Source organism: Ranitomeya imitator, chromosome 6 (genome assembly GCF_032444005.1).
Source record: "Ranitomeya imitator isolate aRanImi1 chromosome 6, aRanImi1.pri, whole genome shotgun sequence".
Classification (NCBI taxonomy): Eukaryota; Metazoa; Chordata; class Amphibia; order Anura; family Dendrobatidae; genus Ranitomeya; species Ranitomeya imitator.
Window position 1 is genome coordinate 299,737,016 of NC_091287.1, and position 18,481 is coordinate 299,755,496.

Here is an 18,481-nt window from a genome sequence, read left to right on the forward strand (position 1 = left end):
TGGAGATTTGTATTTTCTGTGGTGGATATTTTCTAGTGTTTTAATACTGAGCGCATAGTAATCTGTCCTATTCTTTCTTTTTAGCTAGAAAGGCCTCCTTTGCTAAATCCTGATTTCTGTCTGCGTATGTCATTTCCCTCTCCTCTCACAGTCAATATTTGTGGGGGCTGTCTATCCTTTGGGGATTTTCTCTGAGGCAAGATAGTTTTCCCGTTTCTATCTTTAGGGGAAGTTAGTCCTTAGGCTGTGTCGAGGTGTCTAGGGAGTGTTAGGTACATCCCACGGCTCCTTCTAGTTGCGGTGCTAGGTTCAGGGTCTGCGGTCAGTACAGGTACCACCTTCTCCAGAGTACGTCACATGCTGCTCCTAGGCCACCAGATCATAACAATTACCCCCTTCCCAGGCTAGAAACATCAGCCCACAGCTGTCCACTTTCCCTCAGCTGGTTAACAAAATTTTTGGGGATCCCACGCCATTTTTTTCTGTAATTTATTGATTTACTAAATGTAGAGTAAGCTACACATGCACTGTGCTAAATATGTCACTCACATATTTCTATATGATCTATATATGGTATGTATTGAAGAATAGTTTTCAAAGGAAATATTTTTAAATGACAAAGAGAATTACTCTATGTAAAAGCTAACGTTAAAATCGCATTGCATTTTCTTGTCATTCTGATGTCAGATGGATACTAGGTGAGAAAAATCACATTGTACTCGCATGAAAATCGCATGCCACTTGCATGACACTCGTCTGACTTTTCTGAAACAACATTGGACCGATTTTATTACGCTGATGAGTATGAGATCAAACAGAAATGTTTTTGCTGCGTTTCCTGGTGAGTGATCTGACAGACTTGCAGCAGCCTTTAACCCCTTCATGACCAGGGGATTTTTCGTTTTTCCGTGTTCGTTTTTCGCTCCCCTCCTTCCCAGAGCCATAACTTTTTTATTTTTCCGTCAATTTGGCCATGTGAGGGCTTATTTTTTGCGGGACGAGTTGTACTTTTGAACGACATCATTGGTTTTAGCATGTCGTGTACTAGAAAACGGGAAAAAAATTCCAACTGCGGTGAAATTGCAAAAAAAGTGCAATCCCACATTGGTTTTTTGTTTGGCTTTTTTGCTAGGTTCACTAAATGCTAAAACTGACCTGCCATTATGATTCTCCAGGTCAGTACGAGTTCATAGACACCTAACATGACTAGGTTATTTTTTATCTAAGTGGTGAAAAAAAATTCCAAACTTTGCTAAAAAAAAAAAATTGCGCCATTTTCCGATACCCGTAGCGTCTTCATTTTTCGTGATCTGGGGTCGGTTGAGGGCTTATTTTTTGCGTGCCGAGATGACGTTTTTAATGATAGCATTTCGGTGCAGATACGTTCTTTTTATCGCCCGTTATTGCATTTTAATGCAATGTCGCGGCGACCAAAAAAACGTAATTCTGGCGTTTCGAATTTTTTTCCCGCTACGCTGTTTAGCGATCAGGTTAATAATTTTTTTTATTTGATAGATCGGGCGATTCTGAGCGCGGCGATACCAGATATGCGTAGATTTGATTTTTTTTTTATTGATTTATTTTGATTGGGGCGAAAGGGGGGTGATTTAAACTTTTATGTTTTTTTTATTTTTTTCACATTTTTTTTTTTACTTTTTTTTTTTTAACTTTTGCCATGCTTCAATAGCCTCCATGGGAGGCTAGAAGCAGGCACAGCATTGCAGGTGTGCTGTGAGCGCCGACCACAGGGTGGCGCTCACAGCCACCGGTCATCAGTAACCATAGAGGTCTCAAGGACCTCTATGGTTACAATATACAAGCATCGCCGACCCCCGGTCATGTGACGGGGGTCGGCGATGACGTCATTTCCGGCGGCCCGGCCGGAAGCGGTACTTAAATGCCGCTGTCTGCGTTTGACAGCGGCATTTAACTAGTTAATAGGTGCGGGCAGATCACAATTCTGCCAGCGCCTATTACGGGCACATGTCAGCTGTTCAAAACAGCTGACATGTCCCGGCTTTGATGCGGGCTCACCGCGGAGCCCTGCATCAAAGCAGGGGAGCCGGCATCGGACGGTATAGTACGTCCGATGCCGGTAAGGGGTTAATATTTCGTCAGAGCGAACATCCAGTCTGACATGTTGATGCAGCCAATCAGCGGTCACTTAACACCGTGTCGTGTCACCTTCCCGGATCAGCAGTTATCAGCAGACATCGCTGCTTGAGGTGAGTAAACATTTTTATTTACTATGAGGCCTTGAATTGATTAAGCAGGAGTTGTCTAGTAGCAGACAATTTCCTTTAAGATCTGTTCAGATCTGGCACAAAATACTGATCCATATTTGTTTGCTAAATGGACAGAACTCATGACAAACACCTGACTGACCACATTATAGTCAGTGGAGTCTTTTGGGTGCCACCATCTCTAACTGAGCAAAACAACAAAAATGAATGCAGATGTCAAAAGGGCAAGAAACTTTTTTTTCAGCATTAACCCTGGTGTCCCCGGGTAAACCACCGTTATAATGGGCAGGCCTGCAAGGGTTTGCCAGTGTTCCTACAGATAGTGGGGGGGGTGTAGAGATTCAACAGCTTTAAGGTACTGTCACACTAGACGATATCGCTAGCGATCCGTGACGTTGCAGCGTCCTCGCTAGCGATATCGTCCAGTGTGACAGGCAGCAGCGATCAGGCCCCTGCTGGGAGATCGCTGGTCGGGGAAGAAAGTCCAGAACTTTATTTCGTCGCTGGACTCCCCGTAGACATCGCTGAATCGGCATGTGTGACACCGATTCAGCGATGTCTTCACTGGTAACCAGGGTAAACATCGGGTAACTAAGCGCAGGGCCGCGCTTAGTAACCCGATGTTTAGCCTGGTTACCAGCGTAAAAAGACAAACAGTACATACTTACATTCAGCTGTCTGTCCCTTGCCGTCTGTTTGCTGCACTGACTGCTGGCCGCAAAGTGAAAGTGAAAGCACAGCACAGCGGTGAGTCACACAGCGGTGACTCACCGCTGTGGCTGTGCTCTGCTTTCACTTTACGGCCAGCAGTCAGTGCAGCAAACAGACGGCAAGGGACAGACAGCTGAATGTAAGTATGTACTGTTTGTTTTTTTACGCTGGTAACCAGGGTAAACATCGGGTTACTAAGCGCGGCCCTGCGCTTAGTTACCCGATGTTTACCCTGGTTACCGGGGACCTCGGGATCGTTGGTCGCTGGAGAGCTGTCTGTGTGACAGCTCTCCAGCGACCAAACAGCGACGCTGCAGCGATCCGGATCGTTGTCGGTATCGCTGCAGCGTCGCTTAGTGTGACGGTACCTTTAACTGAACATGATAAACCTGCGTCTGAGAGTGTCCATGTATGTGCAGAAGAATGCTTTTTATGTGTGTTGCGAATGAGTATGTCTATGTACATGGGGTGGGTATATATATCAGTGTTGTAAAAAATCATCGTGTGTGTGTATATATATGGTATCTATGGCTGGCACTATAATAGGGACGTTATAGTAAAGGTATACAGTGGGTACGGAAAGTATTCAGACTCCTTAAATATTTCACTCTTTTTCATTGCAGCCATTTGGTAAATTCAAAAAAGTTCATTTTTTTTCCTCATTAATGTACATTCCGCACCCCATCTTGGCTGAAAAAAAAAAACAAATGTAGAAATTTTTGCAAATTTCTTAAAAAAAAGAAAAAGTGAACTATGACATGGTCATAAGTATTCAGACCCTTTGCTCAGTATTGACTAGAAGCACCCTTTTGAGCTAGTACAGCCATGAGTCTTGGGAATGATGCAACAAGTTTTTCACACCTGGATTTGGGGATCCTCTGCCTTTCTTCCTTGCAGATCCTCTCCAGTTCTATCAGGTTGGATGGTGAATGTTGGTGGACACTGAGTGGTCACAGACTTGTTCTGAAGCCACTCCTTTGTTATTTTGGCTCTCGTTGTTAAGGCCCCGTCACACATAGCGACGCTGCAGCGATACCGACAACGATCCGGATCGCTGCAGCGTCGCTGTTTGGTCGCTGGAGAGCTGTCACACAGACCGCTCTCCAGCGACCAACGATGCTGGTGACCAGGGTAAACATCGGGTAACTAAGCGCAGGGCCGCGCTTAGTAACCCGATGTTTACCCTGGTTACCATCCTATAAGTAAAAAAAACAAACAGTACATACTTACCTACCGCTGTCTGTCCCCGGCGCTCTGCTCTGCACTCCTCCTGTACTGTCTGTGTGAGCACAGCGGCCGGAAAGCAGAGCGGTGACGTCACCGCTCTGCTTTCCGGCTGACCGACGCTCACAGCCAGTACAGGAGGAGAGCAGAGCACAGCGCTGGAGGACAGACAGCGGTAGGTAAGTATGTACTGTTTGTATTTTTACTTTTAGGATGGTAACCAGGGTAAACATCGGGTTACTAAGCACGGCCCTGCGCTTAGTAACCCGATGTTTACCCTGGTTACCAGTGAAGACATCGCTGAATCTGCGTCACACACGCCAATTCAGCGATGTCAGCGGGACCTCAACGATCAAAAAATGGCCCAGGCCATTCCGACACGACCAGCGATCTCACAGCAGGGGCCTGATCGCTGGTACGTGTCACACATAGCGAGATCGCTACTGAGATCGCTGTTGCATCACAAAACTTGTGACTCAGCAGCAATCTCGCTAGCGATCTCGCTATGTGTGACGGGGCCTTTAGGGTCATTGTCTTGTTGGAAGGTGAACCTTCGGCAAAGTCTGAGGTCCAGAGCACTCTGGAAGAGGTTTTCATCCAGGATATTTCTGTACTTGGCCGCATTCATGTTTCCTTCAATTGCAACCAGTGGTCCTCTCCTGCAGCTGAAAAACACCCCCATAGCATGATGCTGCCACCACCATGTTTCACTGTTGGGATTGTATTGGGCAGGTGATGAGCAGTGCCTGGTTTTCTCCACACATACCGCTTAGAATTGTCACCGAAAAGGTCTATCTTTGTCTCATCAGACCAGAGAATCTTATTTCTGATAGTCTGGGAGTCTTTCATATGTTTTTTTTAGCGGGCCTTCATATGTCTTGCTCTGAGGAGAGGCTTCCATCTGGCCACTCTGCCATCGGTCCGACTGGTGGAGGGCTGCAGTGATAGTTGACTTTGTGGAACTTTCTCCCATCTCCCTACTGCATCTGTGGAGCTCAGCCACAGTGATCTTGGGATTCTTCTTTACCTCTCTCACCAAGGCTCTTCTCCCATGTTGGGGGAGGAGTTTGGCTGGACGGCCAGGTCTAGGAAGACTTCTGGTGGTCCCAAACTTCTTCCAATTGAGGGTATGTGCACATGCTGCGGATTTTGCTGCGGATCCGCAGCGTTTCCGCAGCTGCGGATCCGCAGCAGTTTACCATGCATTTACAGTACCATGTAAAGCAATGGGAAATGAAATCCGCAGTGCACATGCTGCGGAAAAAAACGTGCGGAAACGTAGCGGTTTATTTTTCCCGTCTCCCATGACCGCACACATGAGGGATCCGCCCAGTCGGGACAGGAAACCTACTGAAATAAAAGGGCGGTACCTCGCCCTCGCTTCAGTTGGGTTTCCTATCCTGATTGGAACCCTTGTGCTGAATCACGGCGGTACTTTTTTGTTTTTTATTTTTTGTTGATTGAAGATCCACTTACCCACTCCCCTCCCGGCACTTGAAGCACAGGCAGGACGCCTGTATGTCGGCCTTCGGGATGCTGGTAGCGCCGTCCGCAGATCCTTCGGGCTCTTGCGCACGTTCGGGCGTCGGTCCAGCGCAGTCCGGATCTCTGGAGCCATTCTGCGGCTGCCACGCCGCTCTCTCCCCCTCTGCTGGGCGACTTCCGGTGCGCTGCTGCGTTCGGCGCAGAGCACGCTGGGAATGGGCGTGCCTGCGTGACGTCAGAGGCGCGCCGGATCCAAGATGGCGGCGCCCATGGATTGAAACGCCGGGGGTGGCTGCACTAGATCGCTGCTCATTTCCATACAGTTTCCAGAGATGGAGGGTATGGAGCAGCAGCAGCAGCTATTACAGCAGCAGCAAGAGCCCTTATCAGGCGATACATCTGCTCATCATCATGCTAAGAAAAATAGCCGCTCAAGTGGAAGGAGCAGCAATCGTCCTAGTCGGACGTCTCAGGACTCTTCAGCATCCAGGAGGAATGTTCCCCGTGCTCCCAGTCCGCCTTGGAATCCGGTACCCTTTATGGTCAGCGGGTGGTGAGTGATCTACGTGAATGTCACCCTGGTGGTAATGGGCTACATTTTCTGTTTGCTTGGCAGGCGCCGAGGAAGGCTAGCTCCAAGACAAAGAATGAAGAATGTGCCCTCTGTAAAGTTCCATTGGCAGTTCAGTGGCAGAAAAGTCTTTGTATAGATTGCATTCAAAAGACTATCCAGGAAGAGACCCCTGACTTTGCCTCTAGTCTTAGAGCAATAATCAGAGCCGAAGTACAAGACTCTGTTAAAGCAGCCCTTAAGAAAAAGGGTAGTAAACACCCTGAACCAGTTTCGGTTTCTGAAGTGTCTCCTTCTGATGAGGAAGGTCAGGAGGAACCGTTATCTCCCTGCTCCTCTTCTCCTAGGTCCTCTGACTCCTCTTCTGATAGTGATGTGGGGGGCCGTCCGTGCTTTCTTACTGAGAACACGGACAAGCTAGTAAAAGCCGTTAGAGCTTCAATGGGCCTTAAGGATGAGAAAGCGGCCAAGTCCCTGGAGGACATAATGTTTGGTGGTTTAGAGGAAAAGAGGAAACGCACCTTTCCAGTCAATTCCAGAATAAAAGTCCTTATAGAAAGAGTGGAGGAAACCAGAAAAATTGGGTAATCTTCCCTCGGCTTCTAAAAGACGTTACCCCTTTGAGGATAAAGATTCAGAGACTTGGGATAAGGTTCCGAAAATCGATGGTGCGGTTGCTAGATCGTCTCTAAAGTTATCCCTTCCCTTAGACTCTGGTGTATTAAGGGATCCCTTAGATAAAAAAGCGGATGGGTTCCTAAGACACACCTGGGAAGCAACCGCAGGGGGCTTGAAACCAGCAATCGCAGGGACCTGTGTCTCTCGCTCCCTTATTGTCTGGCTGCAGCAGATAGAGGAGCAACTGAAGTCGAAAGCCCCGAGAGATGAAATTCTAACAAATGTAACTTTGGCTAAAGGTGCAGCTGCCTTCGTAGCGGATTCCTCAGCAGACTCCGTAAGACTGGCAGCTAGGGCCGCAAGTTTATCTAATGCAGCTAGACGTGCTCTCTGGTTGAAGGGATGCCCGGGGGATTTACCTTAAAAAAATAGACTTTGTTCTATACCGTGTGACGGCCATTTCCTCTTCGGTCAAAAGTTGGAAGACATTTTAGAGAAAGCAGGAGATAGAAAAAAGGGATTCCCTCGTTTTCCTGTGGACTTTAGAAGACCTTATTTTCGGAGGGGCAAATTTAGTAGGGGCCGCCCCCCAGGAGATAGAAGGAATTGGGACTCCAGAGACAGAAGGGGGTCTGGATATATGTTTAAAGGTCCCTCAACATCGGCAAAAAAGCCCTCCCAATGACGCCAGGACGGAGGTGGGGGGAAGGCTTTCATCTTTTCTCCCAGCCTGGGTAGACATCTCCCCCAGTCATTGGGCTCTAAAGATCATCAAACACGGCCTAAGAATAGATTTTGTTTTTCCACCGCGACAAACTTTTGTTTTAACGCCCCAAAGCAAAACCCCGGAGGAGCAGCTAGCCTTGGAGGCAGAGGTACTGGAGCTCGTATCAAAACGGGTTCTAGTGGAGGTCCCGGGGGAAAAGCAGGGAAAAGGTTTTTACTCTCCTCTTTTTCTCATACGAAAACCAGACTGGTCCCTGAGAACTATTGTCAATTTAAAGAATCTAAATCGGTCAGTAGTAAACTGCTCCTTCAAAATGGAGTCGGTGAATACGGCCATAAAACTCTTGTTCCCAGGTTGCTTCATGGCAGCCATAGACCTAAAGGACGCCTATTACCACGTCCCAATTCATCAAGACCACCAAAAATTCCTAAGAGTGGCGGTTTATGTACAAGGTTGTCTCAGGCACTATCAATATGCTGCCCTACCATTCGGCCTATCAATAGCACCGAGAATTTTTACAAAATTAATGTCAGAGGTCATGTCCTTCCTCCGCTCTCAGAATGTAGTTATAGTTCCGTATCTGGACGACTTCCTCATAATAGGGAACTCATCAACACATTGCCAGACACAAATAAAACAAGTCATATCAACGCTACAGCGATTGGGGTGGAAAATAAGTCTTGCCAAGTCAAGGTTGACGCCGGAGCTAGTGCAATCTTTTCTGGGTTTAGTCCTGGATTCCAAGCGTCAGCTTTGTCTTTTGCCCAAAAACAAGCTGGTCAAAATTCAAAATCTTGTAGAGTCAGCGATTCATCACCCCGTAATGACATTGAGAAGGGCAATGTCCCTGTTGGGTTCTCTGACATCATGTATATCGGCAGTAAGATGGGCACAGTTCCATTTAAGACAATTACAATGGGAGGTCCTGTCAGTGCAGAGGTGGTTAAAAGAGCATTTAGAGGGGAAACTACGCCTTTCATTAGAGGTAACAGATTCCCTAAAATGGTGGGCTGTAAGAGACCATTTGACATCAGGGGTCCAGTGGATAACTCCGATAGATCAGATCATCACCACAGATGCAAGCGGTTCAGGATGGGGAGCTCATTTGGGGACACTCTCAGTTCAGGGATCTTGGTCCCAATTAGAATCACAACAAGCGTCAAACCTAAGAGAGTAATGGGCTGTAGAAAAAGCTGTAAAACATTTCCTTCCCATCCTCCAGGGTCATCATACCAGGGTCATGTCAGACAATCACGCAGTAGTCGCATATATCAACCACCAAGGGGGGACGAGATCCCTTTCCCTGATGAAGTCAGTGTCTGTCCTCCTACAACTAACGGAGCGCCACCTACTATCCCTCTCAGCTCTCCACATAAAGGGGGTCGAGAATACAAAAGCAGATTACCTAAGTCGCAAAACACTGAGGCAAGGAGAGTAGTCTTTGAATCCCCGGGTGTTTCAACAGATAGTGCAGGCTTGGGGCCTACCTGTGATAGATTTGTTTGCCACCCTAAACAACAGGAAGGTAGAGAGCTTCTGTTCACTAGACCCAAGAGAAAAACCCTTTGCAGTAGATGCTCTCCAAATACAATGGAATTTCAGTCTCGCGTATGTGTTTCCACCAATAGCGATGATTCCGACAGTAGTAAGAAAAATCAGAATGGAGCAGGCGAGAGTAATTTTGATTGCTCCATTTTGGCCAAAAAGACCTTGGTTCTCCCTCCTGAGACAAATGTCAGTGACCGATCCATGGATTCTGCCAGAAATTCCGGACCTGCTTACTCAGGGTCCAATATGCCACTCTCAAGTGAAGGTCTTCCATCTTGCAGCCTGGAATTTGAGAGGGCATTACTGAGTAGACAGGGTTTTTCACCAGGGTTAGTCTCCACCCTGTTGAAAAGTAGAAAACCGGTTACATCAAGGATATATGGCAGAACATGGAAAAAGTTTCTGGAATTTTCGGGGCAACCTGTGGGGGACAGGGCTCCTGTGGGTACTATTTTAGAATTCCTACAGGCGGGTTTGCAACTAGGGTTAGCAACTAATACGCTCAAGGTACAAGTATCGGCATTAGGAGCCTTGTATAATTGTAATCTGGCCTCCAATAGATGGGTGTCCCGCTTTATAAAATCCTGTAGTAGGTCTAGACCAGTGGTAATTCAGAGGGTTCCTCCATGGGATTTGAATCTGGTATTAGAAGCTCTGACTAGTGATCCGTTTGAACCCTTGCAGGAGTCATCAATAAAAATACTTACGCTTAAGACAGTACTTTTGGTAGCGTTAACATCAGCCCGTAGGGTGAGTGACTTGCAAGCCCTGTCTATCTCCCCTCCTTACACGCAGATATTTGATGACAGAGTAGTACTCAGACCAGATCCGGCATATCTGCCGAAAGTAGTACTTAAGTTCCATACGAGTCAAGAAATTGTGTTGCCCTCCTTTTGTGATAATCCCAAGAACCCAGGGGAAGAGAAATTTCATACACTTGATGTAAGAAGAGCTATTTTGCAGTATATATCTCTAACTAGTCAGTGGAGGAAGGATCAATCCCTATTTATAGCTTTCCAGGGTAGCAGGAAGGGATATGGGGTATCCAAGGGTACTATTGCTATGTGGATTAGGGAGGCCATTTCCTTATCCTATGCTTCTCGTGGTGCCCCGATTCCTGAAGGCATCAAGGCTCACTCCACCAGAGCCGTGGCTACTTCCTGGGCAGAAAAAGCAGAGGTATCGATTGATCAGATTTGTAAAGCCGCTACCTGGTCCTCACCGTCTACCTTCTTTAGACACTACCGGTTAGATCTGTCCTCCTCAACTGACCTTACCTTTGGTAGAAGGGTGCTGCAAGCGGTGGTCCCTCCCTAAGGGTTTCTTTCTCCAAAAATCTCTCGTGTGCTGTCATGGGAGACGGGAAAACACCAAGGTTACTTACTGGTAGCCGGTTTTTCCGGAGCCCATGACAGCACCTGTATATTCCCTCCCTTCTTTTTTCACCCTTTTGGTGCGCACTTTTTAGTGGGTGTTATTTATTATTACAATGTGGTGGTAGATTGCCATGTGTACTAACCAAGGGGCCTCTCATGCTCTGAAAACCAACTGAAGCGAGGGAGAGGTACCCCCCTTTTATTTCAGTAGGTTTCCTGTCCCGACTGGGCGGATCCCTCTCTCATGTGTGCTGTCATGGGCTCCGGAAAAACCGGCTACCAGTAAGTAACCTTGGTGTTTCCGCAGCATGTCAATTCTTTCTGCGGATTCCGCTGTGGGTTTGCCCCTGCTCCAATAGAAATTTGCAGGTGAAAACCCGCAGAGGAAACCGCAAAAGAAACCGCGGTAAATCCGCAGTAAACACCGCAGCGGTTTTTCACTGCGGATTTTGCAAATCCGCTGGGGAAAATTCCGCAATGGAATCCGCAGCGTGTGCACTTAGCCTAAAGATTATGGAGGCCACTGTGCTCTTAGAAACCTTGAGAACTGCAGAAATTCTTCTGTAACATGGTCTGGCATGCACTGTGAGCTGTGAGGTCTTACAGTGCCTTTTGAAAGTATTCGGCCCCCTGGAACTTTTCAACCTTTTCCCACGTATCATGCTTCAAACACAAAGATACCAAATGTAAATTTTTGGTGAAGAATCAACAACAAGTGGAACACAGTTGTGAAGTTGAACGGAATGTATTTATTACTTTACATTTTTGTGGAAATTCAAAAACTGAAAAGTGGGGCGTGCAATATTATTCGGCCCCTTTACTTTCAGTGCAGCAAACTCACTCCAGAAGCTCATTGTGGATCTCTGAATGATCCAATGTTGTCTTAAATACCTAATGATGATAAATATAATCCACCTGTGTGTAATCAAGTCTCCAAATAAATGCACCTGCTCTGTGATAGTCTCAGGGTTCTGTTTGAAGCACAGAGAGCATCATGAAGACCGAGGAACACAACAGGCAGGTCGGTGATACTGTTGAGAAATTTAAAGCCGGATTTGGATACAAAACTATTTCCAAAATTTTAAACATCCCAAGGAGCACTGTGCAAGCGATCATACTGAAATGAAAGGACTATCGTACCACTGCAAATCTACCAAGGCCCAGCCGTCCCTCTAAACTTTCATCTCAAACCAGGAGAAAGGCAACACAGCTCATCACCCTGAACACACCATCCCCACTGTCAAACGTGGTGGTGGCAGCATCATGGTTTGTGCCTGCTTTTCTTCAGCAGGGACAGGGAAGACGGTTAAAATTGATGGGAAGATGGATGGAGCCAAATACAGGACCATTCTTGAAGAAAACCTGTTGGAGTCTGCAAAAGACCTGAGACTGGGATGGAGATTTGTCTTCCAACAAGATAATGAACCCAAACGTAAAGCAAAATCTACAATGGAATGGTTCACAAATAAACGTATCCAGGTGTTAGAATGGCCACGTGAAAGTCCAGACCTCAATCCAATCGAGAATCTGTGGAAAGAGCTGAAAACTGCTGTTCACAAACGATCTCCATCAAACCTCACTGAGCTCGAGCTGTTTGCCAAGGAAGTATGGGCAAGAATTTCAGTCTCTCGATGTACAAAACTGATAGAGACATACCCCAAGCAACTTGCAGCTGTAATTGCAGCAAAAGGTGGCGCAACAAAGTATTAAGTTAAAGGGGCTGAATAATATTGCACGCCCCACTTTTCAGTTTTTGAATTTCCACAAAAATTTAAACTAACCAATAAATTTCGTTAAGCTTCACAATTGTGTTCCACTTGTTGATTATTCACCAAAAATTTACATTTGGTATCTTTGTTTGAAGCATGATATTTGGGAAAAGGTTGAAAAGTTCCAGGGAGCCGAATACTTTTGCAAGCACTGTAGAATACCAGCTGCTTCCTTCTTCCCTATCTGTAATGGAGTGGCTGCACAGTCACCAGATCTCAGCCCCATTGAGCGGTTGTGGGAGCAGCTTGACCGTATGATACGCAAAAAGTGCCCATCAAGCCAAACCAACTTGTGGGAGGGACTTCTGGAAGCATGGGGTGAAATTTCTCCAGATTGCCTCAGCAAATTAACTGCTAGAATACCAAAGGTCTGCAATGCTGTAATTGCTGCAAAAGGAGCATTCTTTGACGAAAGCAAAGTTTGAAGGAGAATGTTATTATTTCAAATTAAAAAAAATCTTTTTTTTTCAAACCTTGTCAATGTCTGGACTAGATTTTAAATTCATTTGGCAACTCATTTGATTAAAGGGAATCTGTCACCTACTTTTTCGTATATAAGCTTCGGCCACCGCCATCAGGGGCTTATCTACAGCATTCTATAATGCTGTAGATAAGCCCGCGATGTAACCTGAAAGATAAGAAAAGCAAGTTAGATTATACTCACCTGGGGGGCAGTCCGATCCGGTACCTCCCATCTTCATGCGATGACATCCTCTTCCTTCCTGTTGCGGCTCCTGCGCAGGCATAGTTTATCTGTCCTGTTGAGGGCAGAGCAAAGTTCTGCAGTGTGCAGGGTCCCCAGAGGCCCGGCGCCTGCACACTGCAGTACTTTGCTCTGCCCTCAACAGGGCCGATAAAGTACGCCTGCGCAGGAGCCACGACAGGAAGCAAGGAAGAGGAAGTTATCGTATGAAGATGGGAGGCGCCGGACCACGACGCCCCTCAGACTGTACCGCACCAGACCCCCCCCCCCAGGTGAGTATAATCTAACTTGCTTTTCTTATCTTTCAGGTTACATCGGGGGCTTATATACAGCATTACAGAATGCTGTAGACAAGCCCCTGATGGCGGTGGCCAAAGCTTGTATATGAAAAAGGTGACAGATTCCCTTTAATAAAAGTATGAGTTTTCATGGAAAACACAAAATTGTCTGGGTGACCCCAAAATTTTGAACGGTAGTGTATGTTCCTCAACATCGAAATAGCAATACTTTTTAGTATTGCAATATCTAGTACTAATCACGGTCTCAGTTTGAACACTGTATATAGTAATAATCACAACCGATTGCTGGACTTCCCAGGATCATCAAGATAGCAGTGCAAGGAGGCTTTTGCAGTCCTCACACCACCGACTGCAATGTCAAGCCTTCATCCCTGAACAGAATCAAAACAGCCAAATGAGAGCCCTCCAGAACAGAGACACCAATGTGTTGAACTTGCATATGGGTCTCTTTGTTAGTCTTTGAAAATCGGTACCAGTCCACACCAACCAAACCAATTTGTACATTTTGTAGAACTAAACTGTGACGTGTCAATATGGAGTATAAAAATAAATACTACCTGCTTTATATATTTTAGATACCTGACTCTTTGGAAAAGTCTTGACACACAACATTTACTTTAACCAAGCTGAAAAAAGCTGAACAGCTGTAATTTATTTTGTGACCTTTTTAGGGTCGTTATGGAACTGCCAAAGCTGTTTTCCTTAAATGATGGGTATATTTTAATTCTTTAAACTAAGAAGATTAAAACTTGCTTGTTTGTATTAACATCAAGAGCGGGAAACCACTATGACCTATATACTCCCACAAAAAATCAACAGTGGTCTTCAGTCTGTGGTCAAGACTGGAGTGGTGAAAGTCCGCAGAACCTGTCCATACAGTGCACCCTCTGTTTACTGAAAAATAGGGGAAAATGCTTACAAAGGTCACCGTACAAAATAACCGTGGAAAAGGTCTGTGCACTTCGGTGCCTCTGCGGTTTTAGAAGCGGTCTGTGACAGTTGTTTTGAAGATCCAACTATGCTAAAGTTGATAAACTGCTACAAATGACTTTTGCATATTTTAAATTTAGGAAAAATGTCCAATTCAAAAAATTTTATTTTTAGAGTTGATGCTTTCCTACATGTATGTGGATGTTTTTATATCTAGCATATGCTGCAATATGTTTTAGGTTTTATTTTGTATACTGATTTACAAGCAAAGCTGTGGAGTTTCTAGAATTGTATCAAATCAGGCTTACCGTAATAAATATATATTACATTAATTGGGATTTAGAAAAGCTACAACTCCTTGTTATGGCTAGCGGAACGCACCAAATAATTAGAAAGATAGAGTAAGGTGCGTTCACAGCCTGAGGTCCACCGTGCAGAGATGGAACCTGCTGCTAAGTAATGACGGACTATATGGCGGTACAATGTGGATACACACACGGGTTAGCTTCACCCAGTATGAAGAAAGCGAACCCTGTTGCGTCACAGGGCTGCGGTACCGCACAAAGAGCGCAAGAAAGGAGTCACAGAACTCTATCCCAAGACAAGCAATTAGATGCTGTTTCGTGTGTTTGTTGCTGATAGCTCAGTCGGGCGCTAGATAGTAGACATCCACCTTATGCGAGCAGTCCTACACAAGGGAGGGGATGATTAATGAACAACTTTCACTCATCAACACACACGATTTCAAGAGTACACTAGCGCATGGCAGAGCGGCCATGCAAGCCTTTTATAGTGGCAGAGCTACAAGACCTTCCAGATGGACCAATTGGAGCTGCAACAGGACCTGAGCATGTGACCCCCGACCTCCAATGGGAGGTCGTCCCGTGGGCATGCTCAGTATGGGAAAAGCAGGACTCAGTCCCAGAAAGACCTGCTCGCTGCTGATCAGTGCGGGCTACAAGGACCGAGCCTGGAAGGGCAGTAGTAACCAGTCGTCCAGTATCAGCCTGAGCTAGACGCTGGGACCGATGTCTTTGCTGAGCAGACTCCACTGCGGCTGGAGAAGAATGGGAGACCGCAGCGGAGCTGGCTCAAGATTTCCCCTGTGCAGAGGTGGGAACTTGACACCTAACACTCCCCTTTTTATAAAAGTTACAATTTTTCTCTACACTAAATGTATTATTATTGGACAATTATGAGGGAGTCGGGAGTGTGGAAAAATAGGAGTCAGAACCTTGGTTTACCAACTTCACAGTCCTGTTTACAGTAGACAGTGAATGTAACTGTATGGCTTATGTTGGGACCATATGCTTGTGTATAACGAGAAGTTCCCAACACATACAGTATTTAATGTGATGAGAATAGAGCCTTAAAAATCACCGATGAGCCATGTAGTAGGTGCAGAGGACACCTGTGGCTGAACACAAAAATAAAACGAAGTGCGCTCTGCAGATTGTGTAAATAAACTCCAAATATCATCACCCTACTTTTACTAACTTGCCATTAAAATATGTGGACAGAGCAAAAATACTTGCACTCAATGTCCCAAATCAAACATCCTCAAATACTTGTTGGCAAAGTCACTATGAAACTGTCAGTTTCCATCTTGGGGTCATATTTTGAAGAGTGTGATATCCTGTATCCTTCTGAAAAGGCACTAAAACCTAAAAAAAATGAAATGTTGATTATTAAGGTTTCTTTTCTGTTTCAGGAAAAATATATATTTTGTACCGTGTTTGCCAATACATAGAAAAATAAATGTAAAAGTGTGTCGTCTGTGGTTGATGGCGTCTACTCAGTTAGCCATTAAAAGGTAACAAATGGTAATCTTTCATTGTGTTATACTAGGCCTGATGAAGAGTCACATATTTCTACACAACAGGACATAGGAATAGTGTACTAAGACAAGTGATGTGAAGCAGAACTATCCGTATCGGAAAGGGGGAAACTTGTGGCTGCACATTTATTTTTCCTTAGTTTCTCAGTAGTCCTCTGACCCAGGTTTTGTGCAGAACGAGTAGTGTAGAGACATACAATTGGTTAATAAGCCAGAGTCCTTTTGGTAACAGATTTTATTTTTTTTTTGCGTTTAAGTAGGAGAAAAATGCACACAATTGGAAAGCAACACTTCTTCACACTTGACTTATAGTTCCATTTAAGATACGGTACATTCTAATAACCTCCATTGTGTTATGGGAAAAATATATGAACTGCACCAACATTTACTGGCACAACTTTTTTCTCCCCTTCCCACTTGCCTTACTTACTGCACTATCCCTATGAGCTGTTTTTGCTTAATTATGTGACTCTTCGGTTTCCATATGGCAAAGTACAACACAAAATGATGCTTAGTCTTGAAAGATTGCATTGTTATCTTTTCAGTGGGCAATTGTCTAAGGGGTAAGGATTCTCCTTCTGGAGAGTGTCGGTTTCAGATTTTTCATAGGAATAACTGGGACATGTAAAAAGACTAAAATGTTTATTATTTACAGGTAAGGAGAGTAGTTGGACAGAGCTTCAGTGAGGGCTTCACCCAAGTCACATAATTTTCCCGAAAAATTTGGCAGCAGCCTCGATTTATATAGAATAGATCGCCATATGAAGCTACAGTATTTATTAGTTGTTTTTTTCTTTTCCAATGAGATCTAGAAGATGGATTCTAACATATCAAGCGCATATCAACAGCATTTCTGGAGTACTTCTTCCAGGAAAATGTGGAGACCACAGTTCCTCATCTATGATTCCAATAAACATCTCCTGTATCAGCCACTTGCTGTATGAAGGAGACCAGTCGGACCGGTGGCTCCCGAGCATCTTCTCCCTGCCCGCTGCCCTGGATTGACAAATCTCGGTCCACAGTGATCTTTAAAGTGTGGTTTTCTGCAAGAGTCAAATGTACCAGGATAAGTTCTTATAGCCAGTGCCTGATATGCTGCTCCTGGACTGGGCAACATGTATGAGCTGACAGATTTTCTTTTTAAGTAACTCTGATGTATAATTTAAGTATGAAACATTTTTAATTGTTTTTTCTTTTTTTCTATTCTTTTTAGAGTGACGCAGCAGAGAAAGTTAGACGTGAGAAACTTCGGGTACAGTGGGAGGCATTCATGAAGGAACAGGAGCAGAGACAATCGGCGATAGACGAGGAGCACAATAAAGCTGTATTGCGTCTAAAGGCACACTATACACAGATGGACAGAGAGCTCTCCAAAATGGCCTCTCTTTAAAAACAACTATGCCCTTCATAAAATATGCCTGTGATCCATAGATGCCTGTTTGCCATTCTGTTACCTATTAGAAAAGCGTGTTGGTAAGATTCCATTACCTCATATATCAAGTGCCTCATGAAGATCCAGATCTGAGACCAGATCTAGAACAGAAGGTGTGCTGGAGTTCTATAGATACATAGTATACTTTTCAATGGACGTTCGGGATAGACATCATGGACAATTTGCTGTTGATCTTATGTTTGTGCTTTCCCTGGATTAGTGTCACCTTTTGTATTGATTCTGTTTAATGTAAACCATTTTGTACACTGTATTGTACAGACATCACTGTGGTTCTGAGCAATGTCCAGCTCCTTCTTTAACTGAAATACTTCAGCAATAAAATAACGAGGTACAGCAAGAAGTGAGAAATTATACAATAAAGTCAGTTTAAAACCTTTTTTTTGACAAGTACTGTTAACATGACGCACATTGTCTTTTTTTCATAAAACCTCCAGAAAGTAGATATTGCTTTATTGCAGGTGTACATGAAGATTGAAAGAAGTGTATAATTCCAACTGCACACTTGGGCTATGTTCACATGTTGCGTTTTTTGAAGCGGTTTTTATGCATATTTTCAGCTGCGTTTCACAGTACCAGAAAAGTCTGAGATTTCAGAAATCTCATGCAAACACCTTTTAGGGTTTTTTGTTCCTGACTCTTGTCTTGGGAGCTTGGATTTTGCAAAGTTCAAAATGTCACTTTCAGCATTTTTTTGCAGTGTTTTTCTCTCAGGCCTATCTCACACGTCCAGATAATTCCGATACTGGAAAAATAGGTACCGGAGTTGTCCATGTGCTCACGTGGCACATCAGTGTGGCACACGTGCAGCAGCCGTGTGCCGACTGGGTACCACACGGGCCGTGCAGGAGACAGCGATACAGTAAGCGCTGTCCCCTGCTTTGGGTGCTGAATCCAGAATTCATTCCTTCTTCCCAGCAGCGTTCGCTGGAGAGAAGGAATGAAAAATCATTGTTTTTTTTATTTTTTGTGTTTAAAATAAAGTTCCCG

The 18,481-nt window shown here is 44.9% G+C and overlaps 1 protein-coding gene across 1 annotated transcript in view; it reads left to right on the forward strand.

Moving 5' to 3' along the window:
- Window positions 1-17,882, forward strand: part of BLOC1S5 (biogenesis of lysosomal organelles complex 1 subunit 5) — a 127,239-nt gene extending 109,357 nt beyond the window's left edge. Inside the window, exon 5 of the mRNA XM_069730682.1 lies at window positions 17,255-17,882. Coding sequence (XP_069586783.1) covers window positions 17,255-17,431 — 177 coding nt within the window. The 3' untranslated portion in view covers window positions 17,432-17,882. The remainder of the gene's footprint in view (window positions 1-17,254) is intronic.
- The last annotated feature ends 599 nt before the right edge of the window (window positions 17,883-18,481 follow it).